This window comes from Heloderma suspectum, chromosome 4 (genome assembly GCF_057233095.1).
Source record: "Heloderma suspectum isolate Gila_16-S chromosome 4, 16-S_ref, whole genome shotgun sequence".
Taxonomy (NCBI): Eukaryota; Metazoa; Chordata; class Lepidosauria; order Squamata; family Helodermatidae; genus Heloderma; species Heloderma suspectum.
The window spans coordinates 167,494,526-167,517,800 of record NC_139461.1 but is presented as its reverse complement, the minus strand read 5'-3'; the positions used below and the strand labels follow the sequence as shown (position 1 = coordinate 167,517,800).

Genomic DNA, 23,275 nt, shown 5'->3' with positions numbered 1-23,275 from the left:
TCCGGATCCAGCAATCTGAACTATCCTGTGCCCGCCCCCGTCCCAGACTCTGTCTAGGGGTTACAGGATTGCTTCCCTCAAGTTCTTTTTTTGTGAACTGGAAAATTGCAACTACTATGCAGCCCACACCTAACACCACATCTGAACCTCCACATCTTAGTGGCAAATTTAGCACTTCATAAGACAGTTTCTAATCTTGACACAATGCCCTTTAACATACTGCATGACTGCATAGATATTTTGCAGTCCCTTTCCATCCTGGCTACTGATCCTCCTCTGCTATTGTCAGAAGATTTGTTTGAATCTGACTGTATGCACATCTACCTATTTACAATCTCCACCAGATGCGCTACTCCTACTCTTTCCTCCACCCACCTCCAACCTTGTAAAAATCCTTTCCTTTTTTCTTAAATGTTGCACAGCCTACCACAATTATCCAAAGCCACAGACTGGAAAGAACCCCTTGCCCCAAAACCAAATCCAAAAATACTCTGTGGAGAAAATAAGAACATGAACCATGTCTGGGAATGGCTTTGGCCTGGGAATGAAGGGAAGCCTCTTCTACTGGTGTTTCTGAAGTTGGACAGCTCCCGCCTGCTAACCAAGTGGAGACGCTTCCCAGCACTGAAGACTGCCCCACCTTAGAACACCAAGAATGGAAATATACAGTAAGTAGAATTTTTCCTATTTCTATTACTTAATACTCAATCTTGTCTTGGACAAAGGACGTTTCCAGATGGAGGGCACCTAGCACTACCAAGTCCAGATACATTGTGCAGCTATTCCACCTTTCCATTAACGGATTTTTTACAAGAAAAAAAGATGGAAGAAGTGCTGGAAAAAATGCAGGAAGGTTACAAATGGAAGATGATGTCATTTGGACCTCTCTAGACTTCTGTGAATGTGTTAGGGTGATCGCACAACAAAGCCTTGTCTGGAAGTACCCAAACGTCTGAGCAAAGCCCATTTCAGAAACAGGCTATAATCTTACAAATCTGCACTCCAATAGAAATTTAATGAACCAGCATCCTTGAGCAATACTTTAATTAAATGAATAGACAGTTGTCTATTCATGTCATACTGACGTGACTATACTAACCAAAACACTATGGAAAAATTATTCTGGTCTAGAGTCCAAGCTATGTTTCATTTCAATGCAATAAAGGAACAAAACATTATTCTATTTCACATACCTTTTGGGGTTTGGTTTATCTCTTCCAGTAAGTAATGAATAATGCAGATTTATTTTTGTTGAATTTTTAACATCAACTAGGGGCTCCAAATAGGTATTAGGACACCATATTAACAAACATTCAAGTAGGGGGAAAGTAACTTTTATTAGACCAGTTAGTAGTTTTACACAATGCAAGCCTTCAGACTTAATACTTAGCATTAATGTAGCGCATTTCAAGAATCTGAAGCGCTTCACATACATTATCTCAATAATCCTTACAACAGCCCTGTAAGGTAGGCCAGTATGATTATTACCATATTACAAATGGCAAACTGAGTCTGAGGGAATAGTGGCTTGCCTAAGTTTACCTAGTGAATTTGTGGCTGAGATGACGTTTGAACCAGGGATTTCTCAGCTCACATACCACTATGCTACACCACAACGTCTTTAGGAATGGGAGTTCAGAGCAAAGAAATAATAAAAATAGATGAGACAACAAGTTTCACATGACAGAGGAATTTCATTTTATCCTTGCTTGGAACCAATATAATTGAGGAACAACTTGGTCCAATAGAAGGTATTATTTCATCAATTCTGTGTTTCTCATTCTCTGCAATCAACACTGCTACAAATATTAATAGTTCATCAGGAAGATTTGTACCACATAGAGGGAAAAGTCTTGGAAGCATTCACCTTCCAAAATGTGCCTGTGGTAGTGAACTACACACAGTTTTGTCTAAAGCATAAAGCATTTCCTTCTCTGTGTGTCAGTGGTAGAGAATCTCTCCCTCTCTCTCAGCATCTCATGCAGTTTCCCAGAAAAGTTCAACAGCAGAAGAATTACCTATAAATATATAAACTGACAGAACAACAATATTATATGTGGCTGCTTGAAGAAGGTGCCTTTTTTATGCTTTTAAATAAAATATGAATTGTATTTAACTGTAAAGTGTCTAAAATGGGCAGTTTTAAATTGGCTACAGCATGCATAGTGCTAATATTGTAGACAGCCCTGCTCTCTGCTTGTTTTTGTGTAACTGGACCAATAGGAGGTGTTCAGATATTTCGCTTCCCATTACCTTGTATCTGTCTAGGGGGTCTTCCTGCTGCAGCTGATTCTCCCGCATCATTTGATACTCTCTCTCATATTTCTTCAGCTTCTTTGTGGGTACCTAAAGGGAGATAAAAACAATGCTAGTAATATTACAAGAAACATTCTGTGGAAAACAGAATGCTCCACTAACACACACAGAGGGTAACAGAAGTTCTGGACATTCTCTACTGAACTTCAGCAAGCTAATAACAAGAACCTCCTAAAGCCTGTCATGGAATTTCAGGCAGTGTCTGTTGAGTCCCTGCCACAAAGGCAGTCATGTTCAAATTATGGGGGAAATAGTAGGGGGCCTTAATTAAATCTACAAGCCTCACTCCCTGCTTGCCCCCAGTATAAAACAAATCTCATCCCCCGCACTCAAGTGATCTTCTAAAAACGAGAGCTAAGTGGGCCGTCACAAAAGGTGGAGGAGGGTCTGGGCCTCCTCTGGCCCTTCTGTGATTTGAACTCTGCAACAGGGACTCTTGAGAGTGAAGAAGTATTGTTTTCATGCCTCAGCAGGGCTTAGCAGGGTTGATCTACCCTTTAGCACAGAGGTAACGGGATAGCAATAAATAAAGTTATTCTGACAGCCAGGAATATGGGACCCATATGGGTCCCATCAACCATGATGGGGATGTTCCAGCATTGCCTCCTACCACTTACTGCTCGCCAGCTGAGTGGCACTCCCATGTGTGTGGGTGAGGGCAGTGAGTCTCCCAGACAAGCATCCTCTTCAGGGCCTGGAGCCTCAACATAGGATTTACCAGCCCCAATTAAAGAATAGGCAATGAAAGTGGGTCAGAGATCCAGTGGCCGTTAGGATAACCCCACAGCGTACACATTTTGAACCTGTATCATGAGCAACAGGACAACTTTTAGTGAGGGAAGACTTCAGTTCTATTGCACACACAGAGCAAGTGTGTAATGACAAACTATGCATGAGCAAAGTGATGGGACATCTATAGCTTCCTGCGCAGGACTTACTGGTGCCACTGCCAGGCGCTCAGGGTTGACAGATATCCTGCAGGTGGTCAGACTACAGGCAGACAGGCTGGTTGAAAATTGGATGGCTTCCCCGGGGAGGAGCTGCCCAGACTGAGGAGGTCAGCAGGTCCAAGAGCCTTTGCACTTGCCAGTAGCGCCCTCCAGTATCATTCAACATCTCAGGCCAGGAGGATTATCAGCTATTAAGTAAGCCTCTTGGCTGTTTCTCTGTCTCCTGACCAACAGCCCCAGTGGTGTTTAATGGTAGAACTTCAACAACTTTTTAGAAAGATGACTTGCAGATTTGTTTCCATGAAGAGACAAGGACAGAACAGCCAATATTGCCCTTTAAACCCAAGTCAACTTTCAATCCAGTTTTGAAAAATCCTAGGATACAGGTATTTGAGGATTTGGTGTTCAGGGAAGTACAGAAAATAGAAAACCCCCAATCTCTGCAATTTGTACAATTGTCCATGATACACTTTGAGCAGGGAAGAGAATTTGGCATTAAGAAATTTGCAAAACTGTTGAAACATCATTTTCAAGCTGGCAGATAAAGGGGACACATTGGTAATTATAGACAAGAAGGATTATGTAAAAGAGACATATAGACAATTAGAAAATGATAGGCATTATGAGAAATGCAAGGAAAATCCTACAAATAGGATCAAGAAGGATACTGTGAATATATTGGATGATGGGTTAATAGAAGGGAAGATATAAAAACCTACTTATGAATCTTTGTTAGAAACAGAGGAGAGGATCCCCCAATTTCATCTCTTGCCCAAGATCCATAAAAATATGTTCACTGTACCACACCACCTCATCTCAGGGTGTGGTTTTATACTGGAACTTCTTTCCACATTTGTGAACCATTTCTTGAAGCCGTTTGTACCATTAATAAGTACGTATTTGAGAGATACAATGCATTTTTGCAGTTTTTACAATGCAGTTTACAATGCAGTTTACTGCAGTTGCAGTAAATGATACTGATTTAGAGGGCAATCAGTTTGGTTCGTCACCACTGATGTAGTTTCTTTGTGTACTAACAACCCCCAAACACAAGCAATGGAAGTTACTGAATGTACACTGAATGACAGAACAGTTGGATTGTTCCCCTCCATGGGTGTCAATTGTTCTCTAGATGAATTATCTCTGAGAATTTTTTTTTCAGTTTGAAGGTAAATTCTATTGGCAAATATCAGGTGTAGCTATGGGGTGTAGATCTTCCCCAGAACTAGCAACCTTGTATGTGGATCAGTGAGAATTTACTCCCAGATGATAAGACTGTACAGAAATTGCAGTAATAATAGGGATTTCTCTAGACATGCTAAAATTGTCATAGAACAGCTTAAGTGAAGGGACTATCCTTCTAGGGTTTTGAAACAAACATTCTATAAAGTTAAAAACATGGATAGGAGAATATTATTAGATGTGTCTGGTGGTGAAAAGAAAGTCCGATGCTGTAAAGAACAATATTGTTTAAGAACCTGGAATGTAAGATCAATGAATCAAGGTAAGCTGGAGGTGGTCAAACATAAGATGGCGAGATTGAACATCGACATCTTGGGAATCAGTGAACTAAAACGGACAAGCATGGCCGAATTTAATTCAGGTGACCATCATATCTACTACTGTGGGCAAGAATCCCTTAGAAGAAATGGAGTAGCACTCACAGTCAATAAAAGGGTGGGAAAAGCAGTACTGGGGTACAATCTCAAAAACAACAGAATGATCTCAGTACGAATCCAAGGCAAACCATTCAACATCACAGTAATTCAAGTCTATGCCCCAACCACTGAGGCCGAAGAAGCCGAGGTTCATCGGTTCTATGAAGACCTACAACACCTTCTAGAACTAACACCAAAAAAAGATGTCCTTTTCACCATAGGGGATTGGAATGCTAAAGTAGGACGTCAAGAAATCACCGGGATAACAGGCAAACATGGCCTTGGTGTACAAAATGAAGCAGAACAAAGGCTAATAAGAGTTTTGCCAAGAGAACACGTTGATCATGATTACTGAAAATTAGCACAAGGTTGTTTAATTTTTTATGTGTTTCAGAATGTAGGAAGGAATGTTCTTTCCCCCTTTTCTTTTTTCCAGTTACCAGTCGTGTGGTGTGGATCTCAGATTTTGTATATATAACAATTACTGGTAAATTCATTTTTATTAATTTATATTTATTTGATTATTTGGGTACTGCGTATTATCTCAGGTATCTCTAAACTTGTGTATTTGTTTTTTCAGGTTCCACGTAGGAAATCAATTTCACTTTAGTAAGGGATGAAATCATTGGTTATATTTTCTCCCCCTGAACAGGGCCAGATTGGTCGAAATGCACTTGGGATATTGGTATTGTGTATCTGTACAGCCTTGGATTTGGAAATTAGCATTGTGACTATGTAAAGCCTATGTACGTGATGTACTGATTGGCATTTTTGAATACTTCTCAATTGTTTTAATTTTGCGTGAGATATTAGTATTTATATTAAAATGTTGTTATATTTTTGGATACACATAACTTTCCTTCAACCTATTCTGTTTTTGTGACTGTAAGTGGTTAAAGACAGAACTGGTTTATTGGTGCAGGGAGCAGGAAGCCAGTACCTACTGTAGGGTTCAAGCCTCATGGCACACAACAGCCACTCTGTGTCAATGCATATTAGGGCAACGTCTGTGAAGTCCAAAACCAGTATTAATAATTGCTCCTGGGGAGAGGGGCAGGAAATGCCATCTTAATCTTGTGCTTGGTGCTTCCAATGACTTTGACAATTCCTTCCAAGAGAGATGGAAGAAATCCAGGATTTGCAATAATTTTCAGTTTTTATAAAAGGTATGTAATACAGAAAGCAACACGTAAAACAGAAAGCAAACACCTCCTTTTCCAAGCTACCCAAGACTAACCTTATTTCAGCATAATTCAGATGTGTGTTTTTGTGTGTGTTCCAATCAGATTCCTGGGCAAAATACTCCAAATTAAAGTAGTTTTTATTTAGGGTGCAATCCTATCGAGATAGTCGGCAACTCCTGAATTTGGAGGCTGCCGATGCAATGCTGATGCAATGCAGGGCAGCTGTAGCCCAGAGGTGATCCTCGCCTTCACGCTCTGGCAGCCCTGCATTTTTGGCTAGACAGCCAATTTTGGTTATCTAGCTGTAGCTTTGTGGAGGGGGAGGGAAGGAGGAAGCTGTATAAAGTGGCTTCTGCGGTCTCCTCCCCTCCCTGACCCCAGGAATGCCCCCTTTTTGCCATTTCTGTGCTATATTTCCAAGCGCGGAGACGTATCTGGCACAGAGAGAACTGCGTTAGCTACGAGGGGGCTAGGGAGGGGAGCATGTTTCTGGCAACCATGGTTTCTGGGAACCATGTTTGGAACCCTGGCTCCGACCTTGGTTCCCAGAAAACGAAAAATAAGACCATGTCTAGTTGCCATAAGATTATTCCCTCCATTAATCTGCTGTGTGGAAAAACAGACGTGTGCCCCCAACCCAAAATATTTTCTCTTTCCTTTGTAGCCTTGGCTTTTAAAACTCTGGCCACACCCTTAAAATACAGATCTTGAAGAAGAGAAGCAAAGCATACCAAAGAGCTTTCTGTTCCCTCCTCACTCTTTGCGCTTGGGGACACAGCAGATTTCCTAGCATGGTACGTTGCTAGGATACCTCTTTGCAAGTGCCTGTCTTGTATTCTCTGATGCTTTGCCACTGCCCTTCTATTAACAGAAACAAGATGACATCAGGAAATACAGGGAGAGAAGCATAAGCTGGTGGGGAAACTGCTGCCATTAAGGCGAATACTGCGCGGGCAGTGTTAGAAACACCAAAGATGGCTGTTGAGGGAAGGGCAATAAGTAAAATAAGACACGAATGGCTGGTAAAACACTTTTTTAGGATTCTCATTTTTAAAACACACACTAGATAATAATGAAAAGTACAATTAAAGGACATGACAGTACTATTATGGAGACATGGGTTGGGGATTGTACATATATTATGAGTGCATGTGCAGTCACCCCAGTTCCTAGTTTAGCTGTACTACAGAGGCAGGGAAGTTTCTGCAGGTTTCTTTCTTCAGTTTCTGTGAAGCAGGCAAATGAATGCTTCCGTTCCTTTTGTTAATTTTTTTCTACAGTAAATCTTTAATAATAGGCAAAGCTAAAGAAACATAGAAATGCAAGATTTCAAATTATGTTTCAGTTATACAAAACTTAGTCCAGATTCTACATAATTGCTCATAATTGAGGCTACTATAACAAATTAGGATCACAAACAGCTGATTGCCTCATTTTATAAGTTATTAATTTATCAGTTTCAGTTAATAACCCATTTCATATAGAACGTATCAATTAAATTAGGGTGAAAGGAGATAATAAACCTTCACAGTTACTGAAGTATGTTTACTGTATGAATGTAAAAGTAAGATATGAAGATGCTTTTTGGATATCTCTATTGTCCTCACTGAAATGGTAATATTGCTAATGCGTCTGCAGAGGTACTTTGCCATGGCACTTTTAGTCTCAAAACGACACAAGTAAGGACTCTATTCAAAGGAGAGGAAAAAGCCAAAGTTAAATGTTCAATGAGGGACAATAAACCTATTCATCCCTCTGTTAAGCTACGAGAAATGTGATCTGCAGAACTAGTATACTGCACCTGACATAGAAGAAAATCCAAAGAACCTAGTCTAACAGTGTTGCTTAATCAAAAGTACGGGGTCCCCAGAGGAGGGAAAGGGCAAATCCAGTGCCATATTAATGCCAATTCATACATTAAAGTAGTGTGGAAGCTGCTTTCTCATGGCTTCTTCCCACCCTGCTCTAGCAGTGTTTAGACGCAGGAGCTACTTCATTGATCCCAACAAAGTGGTTCTTACATCTAAACATTATCAGAGCAGAAGACAACGTTTACCTGAGAAGGAGCCACATCACTGACGCTGTCTGCATAGTTCCTGCATCCAATATCACACGAGAGGCATGAGAAGAAGTCAGAGGAAAATGGCTTCTGTATAAAAATTTGGGATAGGAATGTATGGTCAATTTGACCTGTATAGTTAAAATTTGTGAGGGAAGGCAGGTAGACAATACTGATTTTCAAAAATTGAGTCCATAATGTACTAGAATGAAAAGGTGTAAGGTAACATGGAGTATTATGCTTTATAAGAATTTAGTAGAGGTTTAGTTTGTATATTGTATTTTGCAGAATTAGATGAAAGAAAGCTTTTGTTGCATATATACTGTATATTGTTTCTCAATGCTTGATTTATTATTTAAATAAAAAATGTATAATAAAATATAAAATCGCACTGACACTGGTAGCATCTCTGTGACAGATTTCATATATTGTAAGTATCTTTTGGAGCCCCCTTTGGCTTAAAAGTGGTGCATAAATATAAGAGATAATAATATTGCTTATGAAAATGCCTTTATCAAAGATACATAGTGTGACATTTTCGTTTATTTGACTTGTATCTTACCCTTCAGTTTACAATGAAATTTCAAAGACCACTGACAAAATAAAACAATAAAACCACAACAACATCAATAACTGAATTACAAAATACAGTAATTAAAACACAGCAGAAAGCAGTTTAGCAACACTAAAAGCAGATTAAAACAAGGAATTATGCTAAGGATACAATTATGCAGGTAAGGTATTAGCAGATCCTGCACAAGTCAGCAGGAAACAGGACTTAGGTTGAAAACTCCACTCAGCCATGAAGCTCAATGGTACAAAGCACTATCACATCCTCACCTACCTCACATGATTGTTGCAAGAATAAACTACCAAAAAAATGAGCTCATTGATGAAGGGGGAGTAGCAAGCAAATGTAAACTCTTAACAGCTGTCACTCAGACCCACTATTCTCCACTTCTCCTCAAGGCTTCCATTTTTGCCTTTCTGGGGGATGAATGCAGACTTTACAAAAATAAAAGGCAACACACCAATATTTCCTGTAGTTCTATAAATCTTTTGTTTCTTTTATTTCTTTTCTACACTGGTAATGCAAATCCTAATATTTAAAATAGATTAATTTCAAATGGGTTTCAGGCCTGGTTTTGGTATAAAATCGGTCTTGGTCACCCTGACGGATGACCAATGCTGGAAGGAAGACAGGGAGAATGTAATCCTATTTATTCTCCTGGATCACTCAGCAATTTTCAGTGCCATACTATCCTTCTGAATAGGCTGGCTGAACTGGGGACTGGTGTACTGCTTGGCTGATTTCAAAAGGTGGTACTGGGAGCATATAGCTTGGCTCCCTGGCTTTTATGCCACAGAATCCTGCAAGGTTCTATCTTGTCTCCCATACAAAATATCAATGTGCTGGTGATACCTCACTTTATTTTCTCCTTTTCATCCAATTCAGGTGAAGAAAGCAATGTGATGAACTAGTGCTAGGACTGATAATGAACTAGATGAGGGCCAATAAACTGAAGCTCAATCCTGATGGGTTCATCTAAGGCAGAGCTGTTAAGCTGCAAACGGGACCTGGACATTGAGATCTGGCCAATGCTGCCCGATGTTGCACTAGCTTGTGGGAAAGGGTACGTATGTGTTAGGTTTCCTTTTTTTTTTTAGAAAATTCAGGTAGCCAGGCCAAATGGGGTTCTTGCTGCGGATTTCCCTAGCATAAAGCTTCATGGACACTGCCTCTCCCTCCCAGGCTGATCCGCTGGATGCTGGCTAGCCGACTGCCCATGACCACTGCCATCACTCTGAATGTGCTATAGCAGGGTGTTGCCAGATGCATGACTCCACCACCATTTGGTGTTGCCCTCACAATCACCCTATGTCAAAGTTTCCATTTTGTCTGAAAAGGATGGCTGGAAAGATGTAGCAAGCTAGGACAAAATGGACATGATGTTTCCCACTGAAACCCTCTACTGAGATGGACAATGGTATGTCTCCACCTGCTGTGCCTAAGGCCTCCAATGTGGTGCCCTCTCTGGGTGCCCCCCAGGCTCCCTGTCCTCCTGATTTATTTTTTTTTAAAATAGGGCTGTTTTTAAATTGGGAGGCTGGCCTGCTGCAAAGGGAAGTGGGGCCCTCCAGCATAATTTCTTTTTGGGGTTCAAAAGAGTAGTTTTGTGTTTTGGAGCTCAGACCCCACCTCAGCCTTGTACGTAGCCTCTTGTGCAAGTTACTTTTCACCAGTTTGCATTCTGGGAAATGAGTGTTTTGTGACTAGCCAGGCACACCATGGTAGCCAGTTTATGAATGGGCAAGCTCCCTTGGCAGCCATTTTGTGAGAGCACCCATGACACCCTCTCAAAATTCCAAGTGTTCCCATGGACACAAAAGGGTTGGGGACTTCTGCTCTATACTCTGGTGTGGGACCTTCTGAGACTGTTCATTCTTAATCATCCTACATTTTCTTATTCAAGCAAAGCTGCTACGCAGTATTACCTATCAACTCCCTGTAGAGAACACTGAGACTTCTGGTGTCCTTTACAAGAAATACTTCTTAACCTAGATCTCCCCCTTTATTAAGTAGGAAAAAGCAATAGTCTTATTTTTTTGGTTCACCTGGAAATCACCATTCCAGGATGACCCTTTTGAACTGATTGCTTCTAATGCTATAAATGTCTTATATTCCTTGAACTCAGTGAGTCTTCTGTGGATTTTCTTGACTTCTTTATGGAAAGCAGCCTTGCTAGTATACACTCAGTCTGCCTGGTTCCTGAACTTCCAGCTTGGTGACAGGTCCTTTTAATCATTAGCCCCCCACTTGCCACAGCTGATGAAATCTGCATTTTAAAAACTCTGTACATTAGATACAAAGAAGCATTTAACTTCATGGGTAGTTTGGCTCTGAGAATTAGGGTAGGCTAGGTTTTAAAATTTCAAACCATGGCTGATAACGTGAGGAAATTAGTCAGTTTTAAAACTAACAATCAAAGAAAAACATCCTGCAAACTTAGAATGGAAAGACACACTATTTTTCTAGTACTTTCATTAGATATTAAAGCAAATCAATGAAGTATTCACCAGCTGGGTTTTAGCATTCTGACAAAAAAAAAAAAAATCAGGCCACCCTGCTTATTTCACACCTTTATCAAATTTTTAATAGAAGGAAAATATAAGAGTACCTCATATTACATTACAATAATCCCCAAACGGTTTCCATCTAGCTTAGGCTCAAAGCTTAGGATAAACAGTGTGAGCCAGGGAATCCCCAGTTCAGTTCTCACCTCAGCCACAAACTTGGTAGGTAGCTGTAGACAACCCCCCCCCCTCAGCCTCAGCACCCCCCCCCCCAGCCTGTTTTATAGGATGGTTATAAAGATGGTTGAGATAGCATATGTGAAGCGCTTGAACCATCCAGCACTATATAAATGCTATTATTACTGCATCTATTTCTGATGGAGTCCTGCACAGATGCCCATGTTCTCACCAAAAGATAATAAAACCCCAAATATCTGATTGTATTCTTGCTTCTCTTGGGGTCAAACTATACATAATGATAAGCTTACAGTTTGCTGTGGAGTGCAAGAATTTTCTTTCACAAATACTCAATGTGGGATGGGGGGCTGATCCAGATCAGGGCCCTGGCCATGGGGTGTGTGTGCGTGTGCGTGTGTGTGTTCGTGTGTAGGGGGACTTTAACCCTTCTCCCCCTGCTGCAGTCCCAATCCAGATTGGGGAACCCATGCATGCTATTTGCGGGGGGGCGGGGGAGAGTTCCCATTCACTCCAATGGGAATTCCCCCCCCCCTCCAATGCAAATAGCACATGGAACTGCAGCAGGGGTACGGGGTGTTCGGATTTTGTTTAATCCGTTCCATGCGTGTTTTGTGGATTGTCAGGCACCTTTCATTCCATCGTCCACTCATTGATGGAACTGGATTTTTTTCCCCTTTGCAAAACTAGACAAGAACGTTCGCCACAATTTATGTAACTTTTGCTGCAACGTTTTGCGTATTGTCCTTACTTGCTACACAGTGGAGGCTGAAGAGAAATCAGAGATGTATAAAACGTTGCTTTTTTTAAAAAAAAGGTGTGTATATTAGCATATTTTCCAATAACTTTAGTATAACTAAATTTGTGTACAATTCCAGAAAGGGAAAAAATGGTCCACAAGTCTGTGCAACTTGGAAGATGCCAGTCCACTGCAGAATCTGCAGGTCAAATTAATAGAAATCAGAATCTTTTGAATCCATTTTGGATTTCTCTGACATCCCTAAGTGGGAGGTAAAACATTAAAGCCCCCTTCCCCCCATGCCAGGGTTCCAAACATGAGTGGGCTGGCTATTTGTGAAAGGAAAATCTTGCACTCAAAGGGTAAACCATGTGCTTAACATAATGTGGCTCTATGTCTAGTAAAGCTATTATTTTTTCTATGATTGCCAAGTTCCTATGTTTTCCAAATAAATTACATACTATTATTACTATGATTATTGTAATTATAAAATTGTAATCCTCTCTCTTAACAAGGCCTTCCTAACAAGGTTTTGCTAAGAAGGTCTTCCAAATATTATCCAAAAGGTGTAAATAAATACCCTCTGTAAATCAACTGTGAAACCAACAGGCTGCAACAGTTGAGGCTTCAGGTACAAATCACAATTTCAGCATAAAACAGACTAATTGTAAACTTCTGTGCACCAGGACAGTGTTACCTTCCATATAATAAATCCTGATTGCAGTCTTGGTTTGCCAGTACCTCCCAGAGGGAAGGGAAAGAAATATAGTCATTGCTCATTTGCCTATTTTAACTTGCCTAAGTCAGAATAGATTCAACCTGCTGTTTTGCCACCATCATTTTGGCCTCATCACCACTGCTAAATCTCTGTCCCCAACCCCAAGCCTGGAAAGGGTTCTGACCCGAGGGGAAGGAGTATGAATATGAGTTTGGATAGACTGGAGAAACATCTATTGGGAGAGAGGACAAGTGGGAAGGAGGGGATTAGAGTCAGAACATGGAGTGACATTACATATTTTTAAAATGTGAATATTGATTTTTAAGGATTTGTTTGTGTATATCTGTCTATATATAGCTTTGAATGTTGTATTCCATCCCAGCATAATCATCTAACAACTAAATGACATGCAAATGTGAAATTGCTTATTGACTCGTATGGAAGCAGAGCTAAAACTACCACCCAGAAGACCAAAATACACCTCAAAGGACAGCAACTGTGTGCTGCAGAGATACTGGTTTTGGTTATGGTGATGAACTAAAGCAAAAGACGCACCCCACACCACCCTACCAATACTAGGGGGATGCGGTTGTATCCTTTTGTGAAGGACAGAATTCAGGTTAAGTCACATCATGGACCCACTTTAAAATACTCTTATCACTGTATATTATTTCATTTGGAAGTATACCAGGGGTCCCCAACTTTTTTTTGACCTGTGGGCGCATTTGGGAATTGGAGGAACAGCTGAGGGCACATCACAAAATGGCTCCCACAGATGACATGGCTAGTCACATAATGGCTGCCGTGGGGGCCTGGCTAGTCAAAAGACAAGTAATTCACCCAAGAAACTGCATACAAGCAGAAAAGGGGTCTGAACTCCAAAGCCAGTCCACATATTTGACTCTACAGAAGCACAGCAAAATATCATTTAAGGTTGCAATCCTATGCATGCTTACATGGAACCTAGTGAGAATTATTTCTGAGTAGGCCGACATAGGATTGCATTGCTCTTCCTCACCCATACACACCTTTCCCTAGCCCCAAAGGAAAGGAAATGCCCTCAGCCTGAAAAGGAAAGAAAACTTTTTTCCTACCTCGGCTCTAGGCTCAGCCACTCTGGCACTCCTACCTCCTCCTCTGCCATCAGAGCCCCTGCCTGGGAAGGTGCTCTGTGTGTATGTGTGCACATGCATGTGTGATGGGGCACAGGGAGAGAGAGAGACAAAGACAGAGACATGAGAGAAGGGTCTGGGAAGAGAGAGAAAAAAAGCAAGGCTAGGGGCTGGGAGGAGGAGAAAATACCAAGAGACATGGGTGAGAGGGACAGAAATAGCACAGCTAGAAACGAGGAGAAACAGTGAGGTAAAGAGGTGGAAAGGACAATTAGCGAGGCTAGGGGTTGGGAGTGAAGAGAAACAGTGAGAAAGGGGTGAGAAAGACAGCAAGACTAGGGGCTAGGAAGAGAAAGAAAGAAGGCACTAGGGATGGGGAAGGGAGAGAAAGACTGAGGAAAGGGATTGGGGTGAGAGAAATAGTGAGGCTAGAAGCTGGGAGTGGGGAGGGAGGGAGAGAGAGAGAGATCAAAGGGGAAGGGTCTGTGTGGGCGGAAGACTGGGTGGGGCCAGGAAGCAACTCTTGTCTTCTTTTCCTGCCCACCAAACAGCTGATCAGTGGAAGGTTCAGGAAGAGGAAGGAGAAGCTCATGCCCTAATATTTTTCAAGGTTTTTTTTTTTTTTGAAGGGGACAGGGAGACGAGAGTTTCGCAGGTGCCATTGGAGGCTCCCACAGGTACTGAGTTTGGGACCCATGGACTTCATCATCAGTGTAAAGCAGCCTTCTCCAACCTGATGCCCTCCAGATGTGCAACTCCCATCATCCTTAGCCAGCATGGTTATTGACAGGAGTTGTAGTCCAACACATCTGGAAAGCACCAGGTTGGGAAAGGCTGGAGTAAAGTACTGAGGTGATATTGATGGTCAATAGGAGAATTATGTGAGGTAACTAGAAGTCCAAACTAGAAGTCCCTCACAGAGATCTCTAAACACTATGGCTGATTCAGCAATAAAGCCTCCCAAATAAAATATACCTCAACCGTGGATTACACTGAATTAAGGTACTTAAAACTGCTTTGTGCCAGTTTTTTTGCAGATAAATAGAGAATTCAAATTCTCAAGCGTAAAGCCATTCAATTCTTATACAAGCAACACAATAACCAGTTTGTATTTGCTTCTGTGAAATTATAAGTATCAGAAAAGCACGTTACTCTCCACCCCCCAAACCACCTTTTCCATGAAAGTTAACACCTTAGTCCCCAAATGAAACAAAGCATAAATACGTGTAACTGCAATCACTTACACTCCCTTCTGCCTTCCTTTCCTTACTTATATGTACACATGAATAAAATAAAAGATAAGGAGAGATATTTTTGTGCAGACTAAGCTTACTAGTCCTACAGGTTAAGCAAGGCGGGCCCAACTAAGGCACAAACAACTGCCTTGAGGCATCATCAGAGTCTCTGTCAGTGTAACAACATCGAAGATGAGAAGTATACCAAAGTTATTCTCACTGGTGCTTGAGAAAGAAATATTCTTGCAAGAGTGTGAAAGGTTTGAAAACTGTATCCATTTGTTCTTAATAGCTTTGTTGAACTTTTAAATAATTTTTATTTAAATCAAAGCTTTGTATTGGGAAAAGTTTCTTGCTTTCTAACATTTTAAAACATTGTAAAGGCCTATGGCTATATACAATAAAGTTTACAGGTATGTATGTATCTAGACACCTACCACATATTTGGGTTTGCTGATAGCCACCAGGCTGGCCAGAAAGTCTTCATCGGACAGCTGGCTAAAAACATGGGAGTCGTAGGCCACCACAATGGAAACTTCTTCCATCATTTTGTCAGCACAGTCTCTGTTAGCGGTGGCCAGCAACAGGCTCAGCTCAGTATCCAACGACAAAGAATTAGCTTAGCTCTATGTAGGTTGCTCACACCCACCTGAAGAGACTAAGTGGGTGGAGTGCCACAGAAGGAAAAGAAGAAAAGAAAAAAGAACACGGCAGTCAACCAAAGCAGCTCCTGAGTGCTGCTTTCCTCTGGGAGTCTGTTATCTTTGACAGAAATGTATATTTGAAACATCTGCTCATATGCCCAGATTAATAGAACAGTCTTTCATTAAAATCTTCTTCAATCTTAAAAAATACTTTTCCAATAGGAAATTAAATCCCAAAGAAGCAGGGAGAAATCTGAAAACTTCAGTTTGTAGAGTTCTTTCCTGTGGTTTCCACAATTCCTTGTTCTTTAAATGCAATATTTCACAACAGTAAAAAAAAAATCCTTTTAGTGGAGGAGTCTAGATTTCTTAAGACAACTTGCTTTATGCTTATTCCACAGATTCTCAAAGGAACGAACAGTATTCTACCACCCTTTGGATTTTTCTGAGTATCAGATCCCTGGGGAAATATTTCCTTTTCTTTGGCAGGTTTGGTATGTTTTGGAGGCGCTTTTGTTTCTCTTTCAACTATTCTGACATAAAATAGGAATATGGGATCACATCAGTCTTTTAAACTGCTGTCTTGAAATCTCACATTCGTGTAAGATTACATGGACACATTTTCATCATTAGTCGAAGAAAAAGATCACACTTCAAAAAGAAAAAATCTCATCTAAATGATCTTCACTTACAAGAAAATGTTCACCCTTGTTCAAGAAACAGAAGAACAGAAATCCAAACTCTCTTACAGGCAGCATCCAGTCCTTCTGTAGTTTTTAACTGCAAAAGGGCTTGGTCATTTCAGACCACTGGCACATTTAGCAATAATGTCAAAGAATTTTTTTTAAAAAAAACTCTGAAAATATGAGTATTTTCAACTATAATTTTACTAAGACATGCAAAATGATGTAAAAATCCATGCCACCCCCAAAACACCATATACTCATAATTGTTTCACACTGAAAAGCAATATATTTAAATTAACAAAAAACAAAAAGGATTATGGATCAAAAGACCCATTTCTATCTTACTTACTGCATACTTTGCTCTGTTGTATAGCATTTCATTCCAGTGAAGGGTTCAGTGTATATATATATATACATACATACACCCCCCACACACACATATATAATGACCAAAGTGTGCATTTATTGCAAACGAGACTATGTTTTGGCTGCTGCTGCTGCTGCAAAAAAGTGGCGTTTCCTGGTGCTGTTAGTACATTGTCACATGTGTGTTTCAGAATAAAATAAAATATGATCTTCTCTTTATCTTGTTTTTCCTCAGGAATCTCTCTCAAAAATTACATATATATATATTTCATGAGGAGCAGGTATTGTTTTCAGTTAAATAGGAAAACTGAGACACAGCTGTAACATTTAGAAATAAAAAAACATTTCCGTTTTAATAAGGGAGGAGTCAAAATGACATGCTATTGCTAGGAAACGGCACAGAATTTTAATAGGCTTAAGGCAGGCAAAATGCAAAGCTTGAAGGAGAAATTCTTGAGATTAGGAGAGCTACTGATCATATTTAAGCTACAAAGTACAACAAAAAACCCTATTTATTCTATTTGAAACTTTCAGTAGTACAGTTTTGTGCTGCTGAGTTTAGGTTAGTCTTACTTGTTTTTCTTCCCAGTGGAGATAGTTCAGTTCTAAATAGTAAACAAGCCATTCTTTCTCGTGTCCAGTGAAAATAATTCCTACTTGACGTTCTAAAACCTGTACTCTATTTTCCTAAGCACATTACTTGATGCAAGGAACCCCTTCACAACTAGCATTTCGCCCCTTCAGTCTAGCTTCAACTTCCTGGTAGAAAACACTCGCTAGAAATAAAAGTGGTTCTTCCTGCCTTTGCAGTTTTCTCTGTCACTGTGACTCAGCGTGAGCATGTAATAATGTGTGCACAAGGTGAGTGAACAAAGACACCTGTTGTAGGAGGAGGTAAAGAATGGAACTTCCCATGATTCCATGCTCTGTGCAGTGGCTGCCAGGAAGGGATGAACTTATAACCGAGCAGCACATACATTACGATGACATTCACTCCTCTCTTAAATTCTGTGACAGAGGCCAATGAATTGAGGTGAGAAATGCAAGACTCCTCTCAAATTAAAAGCCCTCCAGATATCTTTTCAGTCAATCAAATGCATTTGACAGCAACAACATATTAGAAGTCATAATCTGGTATATTTCACCCTAGTCTAAACTAAATTTAAAGTAGACTTTTGTGGATATACAAGTAATGTGTTCAATTAATCTCCTCTCCCATATTTATTTATTGAAAGTATTTTTAACCTGTTCTTCATCCTAAGATATCAGGGCAGTGTACAAAAGAGATTAAAAAAACCTCCTCCACTTCTGCCAATCAACAGAAACACTTTACTAAAACTGGACAGGGAGGACATGTTCTTTGTAAATGGTTTGTGACCTTTTCCAAGAAGGCCACATCTGCCTTTCTGATCCAATGTGCGGACAGCCTTTTAAACATTTCGAACACATTTCTGCAGAATAATTTACTGAGAACATGATGACTAAATACCTCTTCCTCTACTTCAAATTAAACATTGCTACTGTTTTACAGTGGCACATTCCACATACATTCCACAATGATGTTATACCAGTAGCCATGATGGAAGTGGTTTAACACCACCTTTCCCTTATTCTAGATTTCCTTTGATGAGCTCAAGCTTCCATATTTTACCAGACATTTTATACCCCTAAATTACTTTTAACCTTGCTGTGTACACAGACACATACACACACTTCTACTACTACTATGATGTAGGATTTTAATTTGTTGTTAACTACATCTTTGTTCATAATAGATAGATAAGTTCAATGCTGCTGGATCAGACCACAAATCCATTCAGTATTTTTCATACAGTGACCAACCAGATGCCTCTGGGAAGCCCCAAAGCAAGGCTTTGAGGCAATAGCTGTCTTCCATGGTTGCTCCCCAGCAACTGGTATGCAGTGGCATATTGCTTCTGAACCTGAAGGTTCCAAATAGTGGTCATGAGTAGTGGCCATTGATAAACATCCTCTATGGGTTTATCTACTCTCACAGCCCTGCTTTAAAGCCATCAAAGTTAGTGGCCTCATCACATCCTGTGGAAGAGAATATCATAAATTATGCAGTGTGGAGAAATACTTTCTTTTGTCTGTCCTGAATTTCCTGCCAGTCAGCTTCACTGAATGACAGAGAGCTCTTGTATTATGAGAAACTATCCCCTTTGCTGGCAGCTACAGAGGCACTTCACCCCAGTATTCTATGATATTGCTGGAGGTTGCTTTAAGAGGCTTCAGCCTTGTCCAATGTAGAAGGACAAGCATGGAGGGCCTGCAGCTGTAATTGAAATGTATGAGAAGGTCCAGTAAGAGATTGCCTCATGGGTTGTAAACTTTTGGTCATGTACAGAGGACAATATTCAGCAATATAACCTGAGTTAGGAGTGAATACTCCAAGTCAAAGATTTGCATATCCCTATGGTGTTGCATAAACACTGTTAAGTATGATGGTCTGCACTGACAACAAAGGTCCGCATACTTAAAGCAATGGTACTCCCCATAGTAACCTATGGCTGAGAGAGCTGGACCATAAGGAAGGCTGAGTGAAGGAAGATAGATGCTTTTGAACTGTGGTGTTGGAGGAAAATTCTGAGAGTGCCTTGGACTGCAAGAAGATCAAAGCAGTCCATACTCCAGGAAATAAAGCCAGATTGCTCACTTGAGGGAATGTTATTAAAGGCAAAACTGAAGTACTTTGGCCACATCATGAGAAGACAGGATACCCTGGAGAAGATGCTGATGCTAGGGAAAGTGGAAGGCAAAAGGAAGAGGGGCTGACCAAGGGCAAGATGGATGGATGATATTCTGGAAGTGACAGACTCGCCCTTGGGGGAGCTGGGGGTGGCGACGGCGGACAGGAAGCTCTGGCATGGGCTGGTCCATGAAGTCACGAAGAGTCGGAAGCGACTGAACGAATAAACAACAACAACATGATGGTGTGGTGGAATCATAGAATAGTAGGGTTGGAAGGGGCCTACAAGGCCATCGAGTCCACCGCCGTGCTCAATGCAGGAATCCAAGTCAGAGCATCCCTGACAGATGGCTGTCCAGCCTCATCTTGAATGCCTCCAGTGTGGGAGAGTCCACTACCTCCTTAGGTCCCCATCTAGGAGGTCCCCACCTTTGGGTGCAGCCCTACAAGAAGATCCCATTCTGATTTGATTTGGCAGGGGAAACTACTGTGCGTGCACGTGTGTATCACTGGGACGAAGCTCCTAGAACACACTACTGCCAAAGTTAAAACACCCTTTTTACATGTGGATCTCGGATGATGTGTGGCCTCAAACACACATTTGGAGAGAACGTGCATTAACAACTTTTACCACACTGTTCATAATTTTATAAACCTCTGTCATGACACACACAGATATCCAGTTGTCATTTTTCTAAACTAAAGAGCACAGAATGTTGTAACCTAGACACTGGATCCGGAATTATGTTAAGGTATTTACACAAACACAGGTTGATATTCAAATTCTTTTGTTTGAATATTTTGAAATTAGCCATTTTTACAATATTGGGTTAGGCAAGTAGGAGGTAATATCAGACCACTTACTCAATTAGAACAGGTACTACTTGAGATCTCCTTCATGGATCACTGCTTTGTTGTGGTGAAGGGGCTTGCGTAACTCAGTGAAGCCATAAGCTATGCCATGCAGGTCATGGCAGAGAGTTCTGACAAAACGTGGTCCACTGGAGAGGAAATGGCAACCCACTCCAGGATTCTTGCCAAGAAAATCCCATGGAATGTATCACAAGGTTAAAAGATATGACGCTGGAAGATGAGCCCCTCAGGTCGGAAGGTGTCCAATATACTACTGGGGAAGAGCAGAAGGAATTTCCAAGTAGCGCCAGAAAGAGTGAAGCGGCTGGGCCAAAGCCAAAAGGACACTCAGCTGTGGATGTGTCTGGTGGTGAAAAGAAAATCCGATGCTGTAAAGAACAATATTGTTTAGGAACCTGGAATGTAAGATCAATGAATCAAGGTAAGCTGGAGGTGGTCAAACATGAGTTGGCAAGATTGAACATCGACATCTTGGGAATCAGTGAACTAAAATGGACAAGCATGGGCGAATTTAATTCAGGTGACCATCATATCTACTACTGTGGGCAAGAATCCCGTAGAAGAAATGGAGTAGCACTCATAGTCAACAAAAGGGTGGGAAAAGCAGTACTGGGGTACAATCTCAAAAACGATAGAATGATCTCAGGACGAATCCAAGGCAAACCATTCAACATCACAGTAATTCAAGTTTACGCCCCAACCACTGAGGCCAAAGAAGCCGAGGTTCATCAGTTCTATGAAGATTTACACCTTCTAGAACTAACACCAAAAAAAAAGATGTCCTTTTCATCATAGGGGATTGGAATGCTAATGTAGGAAGTCAAGAAATCACTGGGATAACAGGCAAGCACGACCTTGGTGTACAAAATGAAGCAGGACAAAGGCTAATAGAGTTTTGCCAAGAGAACATGCTGATCATAGCAAACACTCTTTTCCAACAGCACAAGAGGCGACTCTACACATGGACATCACCGGATGGTCAATATCAAAACCAGATTGATTATGTACTTTGCAGCCAAAGATGGAGAAGCTCTATACAGTCAGTAAAAACAAGACCTGGAGCTGACTGTAGCTCAGATCATAAACTTCTTCTTGCAAAATTTCGGCTTAAATTGAAGAACGTAGGGAAAACCACTAACCCATTCAGGTATGACCTAAATCATATCCCTGATGAATATACAGTGGAGGTGAATAGATTTAAGGGATTAGACCTGATAGACAGAGTGCCTGAGGAACTATGGACGGAGGTCCGTAACGTTGTTCAGGAGGCAGCAACTCAATCCATCCCAAAGAAAAAGAAATGCAAGAAAGCAAAGTGGCTATCTGATGAGGCTTTACAGGTAGCTGAGGAAAGAAGGGAAGCGAAAAGCAAGGGAGAAAGGGGAAGATATATCCCACTGGACGCAAATTTCCAGAGAATAGCAAAGAGAGACAAGAAGGCCTTCTTAAATGAACAATGCAAAGAAATCGAGGAAAACAACAGAATGGGAAAGACTAGAGATCTTTTCAAGAAAATCGGAGATCTCAAGGGAATGCTTTGTGCAAAGATGGGCATGATAAAGGACAAAGAAGGCAGGGACGTAACAGAAGCAGATGAGATTAAGAAGAGGTGGCAAGAATATACAGAAGAACTATACAGGGAAGATCTTAATGTCCCTGATAGCCATGATAGTGCGGTCACGGAACTTGAGCCGGACATCCTAGAGAGTGAAGTCAAGTGGGCCTTAGGAAGCATTACTAACAACAAAGCTAGCAGAGATGACAGTATTCCAGCTGAGCTATTTAAAATCCTAAAAGATGATGCTGTTAAAGTGCTGCATTCAATATGCCAACAAATTTGGAACACTCAACAGTGGCCACAAGACTGGAAAAGGTCAGTTTACATTCCAGTTCCAAAGAAGGACAATGCCAAAGAGTGTTCAGACTACCATACAATTGCGCTCATTTCACATGCCAGCAAGGTGATGCTCAAAATCCTACAAGCTAGGCTTCAGCAGTATGTGAACCGAGAACTACCGGAAGTACAAGCTGGGTTTCGAAGAGGCAGAGGAACTAGAGATCAAATCACCAACGTTCACTGGATCATGGAGAAAGCAAGAGAATTCCAGAAAAACATCTATTTCTGCTTCATTGACTATGCTAAAGCCTTTGGTTGTGTGGATCACAACAAACTCTGGCAAATTCTGAAAGAGATGGGAGTACCAGACCACCTTACCTGTTTCCTGAGAAACCTGTACGAAGGGCAAGAAGCAACAGTAAGAACCGGACATGGAACAACCGACTGGTTCAAAATTGAGAAAGGAGTACAACAAGGCTGTATGTTGTTGCCCTGCTTATTTAACTTATATGCAGAGTACATCATGAGAAATGCCGGGTTGGATGAATCACAGGTCGAAATTAAGATTGCCGGGAGAATTATCAACAACCTCCGATATGCAGACGATACCACCCTAATGGCAGAAAGCAAAGAGGATCTCAAGAGCCTCTTGTTGAGGGTGAAAGTGGAGAGTGCAAAAGCTGGTTTGAAACTCAACATTAAAAAAACTAAGATCATGGCATCTGGCCCCATCACTTCCTGGCATATAGAAGGGGAAGAAATGGAAGCAGTGACAGATGTTATTTTCTTGGGCTCCAAGATCACCGCAGATGGTGACTGTAGCCATGAAATTAAAAGACGCTTGCTCCTTGGGAGGAAAGCTATGGCACACCTAGACAGCATAGTAAGAAGCAGAGACATCACCTTGCCGACAGAGGT

At 41.1% G+C, this 23,275-nt stretch overlaps 1 protein-coding gene across 5 annotated transcripts in view; it reads right to left on the bottom strand.

Moving 5' to 3' along the window:
* RABGAP1L (RAB GTPase activating protein 1 like) overlaps window positions 1-23,275 on the bottom strand; it is a 280,035-nt gene that overhangs the window by 22,830 nt on the left and 233,930 nt on the right. For 4 of the 5 annotated variants that reach the window (XM_084851202.1, XM_084851206.1, XM_084851205.1 and 1 more), the window contains one exon: window positions 2,254-2,346. In XM_084851202.1, coding sequence (XP_084707328.1) covers window positions 2,254-2,346 — 93 coding nt within the window. Of the gene's footprint in view, window positions 1-2,039; window positions 2,347-23,275 lie in introns of those variants that run through there. The other variant, XM_084851207.1, reaches the window with a different exon arrangement.